The sequence below is a fragment of the Triturus cristatus genome, chromosome 2_2 (assembly GCF_964204655.1).
Source record: "Triturus cristatus chromosome 2_2, aTriCri1.1, whole genome shotgun sequence".
Classification (NCBI taxonomy): domain Eukaryota; kingdom Metazoa; phylum Chordata; class Amphibia; order Caudata; family Salamandridae; genus Triturus; species Triturus cristatus.
In genome coordinates, this window is record NC_140582.1 from 514,161,213 (window position 1) to 514,167,212 (window position 6,000).

Consider the following 6,000-nt stretch of genomic DNA (forward strand, 5'->3'; position numbering starts at 1 on the left):
ACAAGATGAAGCTGAGCTCACAAAATGTAGTTTAAGTAAAATGGAGTCAATGGCCAATACACGATCTCACAATGTATAACTGCCTGTAGCATTATAACTTTGCAACAAACCATGTTTGAATATGGTAAGCGGTCTTCAGAATTAAAATTGTGTATTTCTTTAACAAAGAGTAGTGATTTACCTAAGTGCATCACATTATATCAAGGAATTAAGAGGCATATATTAAAAGTGAAAATTTTTAAAGAGGCACTGAGAAACTGAGTATTTGCTTAGGCCCTTTTTCAGCTGCGGCTTCTCCCATATGGCGGAGTAGTATGGTCCCACCTACCAGCAGCCAAAAAATTGTAAATGAAACAATAGTAAACCCTTGTTTATTATCGTTTTAATTTTCCGCTCAGAGCCAAGGCTTGGGGGTGAAGACAGGATGATGCCAGGCTGGTGGAGGAGTGGTTGAACAGATATTCAGTGTGAATGACTGTCTGGTCGGCCGTCTCAGGCCGGCCAAACCGTCATGCACACTGAAGCTCTCTCCAACCCGAGCTGCGTAGCCAGGTTAGAGAGAGCAGGCACAAGTAGGAGCGCAAATCATCAGCGCTCAGGCCAATCCATGCTGAGTCAGGATTGGCCACAGTGCACTCTGGGAGCCTGTGCCTGTGGAAAAGAGGGACGCGATTTGACCGGTAAATGTTTTTTTTACTTGTCTCGTCCCCCCCACCCCCCCAATCAACACACCATCTACTACTGCCCTTTTTAGGTCTCGCCTGAGACAGCGCTTTAGCGCTGTTCTGGCGAGACTTATAGTAAGCACTTTTGGAAGTGTAAACGGGTGCTTTCAGGCCGCCAACTACTGTGCATGTGTGCCGGGCGCGCGCACCATTTGGCAGCCTGAAAGCACTCGTCTTTCACTTTCGCCTGTCACACAGCCCGCTGTTGTTTCCAACCTCCCCTTGAACAGCGTGAGCAGAAAGGCCACAACAGTCCCGAGTCAGCCTCCCCCTCCCAGATGGCATCGGCTGAGAGGACTCTGTAGCTCAGCCTTCTGCTTCCCCCTGCCCCCCTCCCATGCTGCCTTCGGACAGTATCAGCAGAGAGGCCACGCAGCACAGCCCTCTTCTGCCCCCTCAACCACCACCTTCGGACAGCATCAGCAGAGAGGCCTCGCAGCCCAGCTGTGTTCTGTCCCCCACCCCGCCTTTAGACAGCATCAGCAGAGAGGCCGCAACAGCCCCCCCCACGCCACCTTCAGACCGCATCAGCGGAGACGCATAGATGCCAAGGATTCATATTGCTTGTGTATGACATTTTCATAACTTCACTTTAATTCTGAGTGGCATTCAGCGATTATGGGTGACACTTTGTTGCAAGCAAAATGAAGACGAGGGAAACATATACATCAGAAATTACCTGTCTTTTTCAAAAATAAATTGACTGCTAAAGGTGACATTCGACATCTTGAAATCGTAAATAATAAAAAAAAAAGGCAAGGCATACATGTGCATACGTCATCACACTGGGCCGCCACTTATTTTTGCTGGTCTGTCCCTTTTACATCCATCTGTCCTCTTTGACCCCCGCGCCTCTTACATTGTCCCGCTGTTTCTGCCGCTCTTATATCCACATCACAAAAGTCTGATGCCGCAGGGACGCACACATACACCGCAGCAACTCAAATGGACTTGGGAACCTGCATATCCAAGCAATACCTGGTCCCCGTCAGAATTTTTAATGAGCAACACCATTATGCTTACTGATCTGTGAAAGTTAAGTGCATTAACGCATTTAATAACATGAAGCCTACATGAGTCTTCTAAACCTGAACAACAAATACATAACCTACATGGACCACCATGATGCGTCCATAGATTGTTTTTGCATTGCAATAATAAATATATAAAGTATGACAAAAAACATCGTGACACCAAAATATATATCAGTAGCTTTGGGAGCAGCTTCACCCTGACTATGCTTTTTACAAGTATCCCCGGACTCCAGCATGTAACTCTACCTTTCTCTAACTCTCTTTTCAATCTCTATCTCATTCTCTTTCTCTCTCTCTTCACTCTACCTCACACTTGTATACGCAGATAACTCGAACTATCTCTATGTAGCAACTCGCTCTCCCTTTCTATCATTTTCGCACTTGCTCTCACATAAGTAAAATACATTTCCATTACAACGCCAATAACTCTAACTCTAAAAAAATGCGAGACCTATTGCATTGCAAATGCTTGTTTAGCCTAATTGCTTAAGCACACTTTTCTAGGTCTCTTGATTTAGGCCACACCCCAAATTGTGTTGGCCACGCCCCTTTAACAGGTTTGCATCACCCCTTTCACAGACGCCCCCCCACCACCCCACACACAGTTTTTACATCCCGCTTAAAGTCCTGGTTAAAGGCAATAACCCTATTGGCTTTGTTAATGGTTGTGTAACTTCTCGTCTGGCGTCTCCACACATCAACCTGTGTTACATAAACATCCCGGTTTGGAGGCGAATGTCTGGTGAACATGAGTACTACAAGGAAGACTTGCACATGCTTTAATCTCCATCGGACACTTTCGCATGCAGCGTGATACGAAAACAGGCATCATGCAGTTGCCTATTCTTGGGTCCTATCCGAAAGATGTGCTGGAAGCCGTAGCTTGACATGTGGTGTTTGCTCATCAAATTATTGTGACTTCTTAACACCGGTGCATTTATGCTCATCATGCAAAGTAAGTGCGACAGTTATGGGCAAAAAAGATCAAATTATCCACCACTCGATTACTCACCTTAAGCTCTGCCTGCAGCTCAGGGGCTAGGCTCAGCACTAGCAGGTAGTGTGCATATGCCGTACCAAAGTCTCCCTCGGTTAAGCAGTGCCCAGCGCTATTCAAGGAGCTCGACACCAGCGCCTCTCGGCCACGGGAGAGAGCCGAGGGCTGCATGATGCGAGGCTGCAGGAGTTACGGTCCGGCAGTGCAGTGGCTGTTACAGGAACGGCATCTTATGGTGGAAACGCACGGGGGGCAGCGTCAGATATCTTGGATTTTACTGTCATGCCACAGAGAGGAGCAATGCTTAGGGAAGCAGAGCGCACCAGGGAGGGTCTGAACTCCAACACAGCAGCCATCTTGGAACTGTGGCGGACGGAAAAAGATCATATATTAGCGCGAATGCGTTCTACTTAATGCACTATAACGTTGTTATAAGAGTGGGTATTTTGCAACCATATCATAATTTTTCTTACTTCAAAAATATGTTTCGCTAAGAATTGAAGCACCTTCTAATATTTGCGCTTGTATGAAGCTACTCTGCTCATTAATTAAAACCTATGTTTGCGGTTTCTGTGTCTGTTGTGCGTAAATAACACCTCTCCTACTTGTTGGAGATCACCGAAGAAAATTTGCAGCTGTATCGTCTACGATCAAGGGCAAATCAGCAACAACGTGATGCACAAACATGATCTCCTCCCCTTTACTGACGCACAGCAGCCTCTGGTGTGGGTTCGAGGAAGGCGCCAACCTACGGCTGACCTGTCAAATTAGGAACCAACTTTAACATACTTTTACTTTTCAGTAACGCCGTCTACCCTGTCAAACAGTTGGCCTCTCAGAAAACATTGAACCGGTCCCGGGGCAGGTGTTATTTTATACCTTCAGCAGCGCCTGCACGTTGTCTGCTTTCACTCTGAGCAGCAACGTTCAGGCCGGGAGAGGGCTAATCAGATTTCAGCTGGGCATCTAGGGCAAGTTAATCAGGCCTCCTTTGTTCCCTCATCATGACTGGGAGCTATCTGGAGCCTAACTGCAAAAGCAAACACAATGGAGGGGAAGCAAAGGCACACAGCTTGTTGTTAATTCAAAAAGTATTCAAGAGAGGCAAGCATTTGACTTATTCAGGCCCTATATATAAAAGATACGCATGCATTATAAGACTGTCAGATGTTCGGGTTTGTCACAGCATTTAGACAAATAACAATTTAAATGCCACTGTTTTGTTTTCTTCCTTTTAGAGTGCTACTCATCCGGATTTGGGGTGTTAACGCGCTTTACATCACATGTACACATTCACAATAAAACGTGTGTGTAAATCAATGTACTGGCCGTGTTACATGTGACAGTGAGGGTTACAAGGAATCACATGTCCTTCATAGCTCAATGTACTATAATAGAAGGATTACAATTTATGAAAACTGCAAGCAACAAAAGGATCTTGGTGTAAAACGCTGCAATCCACTTACCTAGCTACATAAAATAAGAATCAGGAATCTGCATATTACATGATGTGCCTTGCAGAAGACATATCAACCCTCTATGCTACTTCAATTGAAAATTCTGACTAGATAAAGCAGAGATCTCCCCAGCAGCAAATGCGTTAACTTCTAGGGCTATCTTTCCATTATTATTCCCTCAGATTTTCTGGGCACACAAAGATTTCTACAGCAGGTGCCTTAACCCCATAAGATATTTTAAAATTAAGACTTTGCAAACAATTAAGCAGAATAGATATAATACAATGTTTCTCCTTGTTACCAACTTCTTTGTGACAGTGTTTAAAATAAATAAATGTATAAGTTGAGGTCAAGATTTTGTGTCGGGGTGCATTAATATTTTCTGCACATCCCTGATGCAAAATCTAATTTGTTCAATCTCATAAAGTGCTCATAAACATATTGATGAGGTTTTATGATCCGTTACCACTTCCTGTAATGGTCATGGATTGTGATGCCCCTTCCAGTGATGTCACATCCTGCGAAGCCACGTGTGATGTCATGTGTCGGGATGTCACACGCTGTGATGTCACGTGCAATGATGTCACTTGCATGCTGCCTAACTTGGTTAGTCCCCCCACTTCTCCTTTTTAGGTCTTGTTCCCTTGCATTACAAGAGAAATGCATACCTGCCAAATTTACCGCTGGTTTATGAGTGACATTTACATTTTTCAGTGTCTTAATGAGTGACATCCCAATGCCTTATATGTGACCCTATGAGTGACACTTTATTGCAAGAAGAACAAAGGTGTTATGTCACCAGCATTGAGTAAAACTACAGAAATGATTCCTTTGTGTGCAGTTTAATGGTCTAGAAATGTCCATGATAGAGATCAACATCCGTCAATTGCTTATTTAAGGGCACTATCTTACTTCTTTTTTTCAATAAGATAAGCCTGGATTTGGTTCTGATTAAAAACCAGAATAATGTTGTTAAGAGCTAACACTTGGGTTTGTGTCTCCTGACCTTTGAAAATGTAAAAATAATGTATGCAATATGGTGACAAAAACAAGAGGGATGCAGTGTAAAGCAGACAAGAGAAAGGCAGTGTTGTTCTCTCTCAGGTCATCACAATCACTACGTATTTGCTAATCTTACCTCTTAATTTTGCCCTAGCAGTGCAAGGTGATGCTTCAAACCTTGGTACAGAGTAAAGGAGCAGTTCTTTAGAGTGCAACTTCAGATAATGGAAATAAATGCCACCCGTTGTATTCAGCACGCTTGCTTACCAGAATCATTTGTATGCACTGAAACTGGTCTAGATCTATAGTCATAGAAACAGGACAACGACAGCCTCCTCCATATACCCAGGTGAAGAATTACAGACAACATCAGAAGTCTTCTATTGGCTGTAAACTTAGTTCATTTTCAACGGACTTTATCTCAACATTTGCGATAGTTGATGCCCACTCTTGTCTTGAAACTTCAAGTATGTGTTCTGTGAGAAAGTGCCATCTTTCTTGCATGGTATGCCCCCACTTTTTGCTGAATTGCTGAAGTACTTTGACTGAGTGTGCCCTGGGCTACTGACAATCAGGTGCCCAGGGCCTATGTTCCTTCCCTAAAACTGCATTGAAACCAACACCCAATTGGCATCTCTGGCCACAGGTCAGCCCCTGGTAAATGGTACCCTAGGTACCCAGGGCACTGTGACCAGAGAATGCCCCTAAGGGCTGCAGAACTTATTGTGCACCCTTAGAGGCCCTGTACCCTGACACACACACACTGCCCTTGCAGGCTGAGTGTC

The 6,000-nt window shown here is 44.4% G+C and overlaps 1 protein-coding gene across 4 annotated transcripts in view; it reads right to left on the bottom strand.

Annotated features, from left to right (window-relative positions):
• Positions 1–3,062, bottom strand: part of PRMT9 (protein arginine methyltransferase 9) — a 227,033-nt gene extending 223,971 nt beyond the window's left edge. For 2 of the 4 annotated variants that reach the window (XM_085641635.1, XM_085641633.1), the window contains exon 1: positions 2,772–3,056. In XM_085641635.1, the coding sequence (XP_085497761.1) occupies positions 2,772–2,927 (156 nt within the window). In that variant the 5' untranslated portion in view covers positions 2,928–3,056. Of the gene's footprint in view, positions 1–2,771 lie in introns of all 4 variants that reach the window. The other 2 variants (XM_085641632.1, XM_085641634.1) reach the window with 2 other exon arrangements.
• Positions 3,063–6,000: the final 2,938 nt, after the last annotated feature.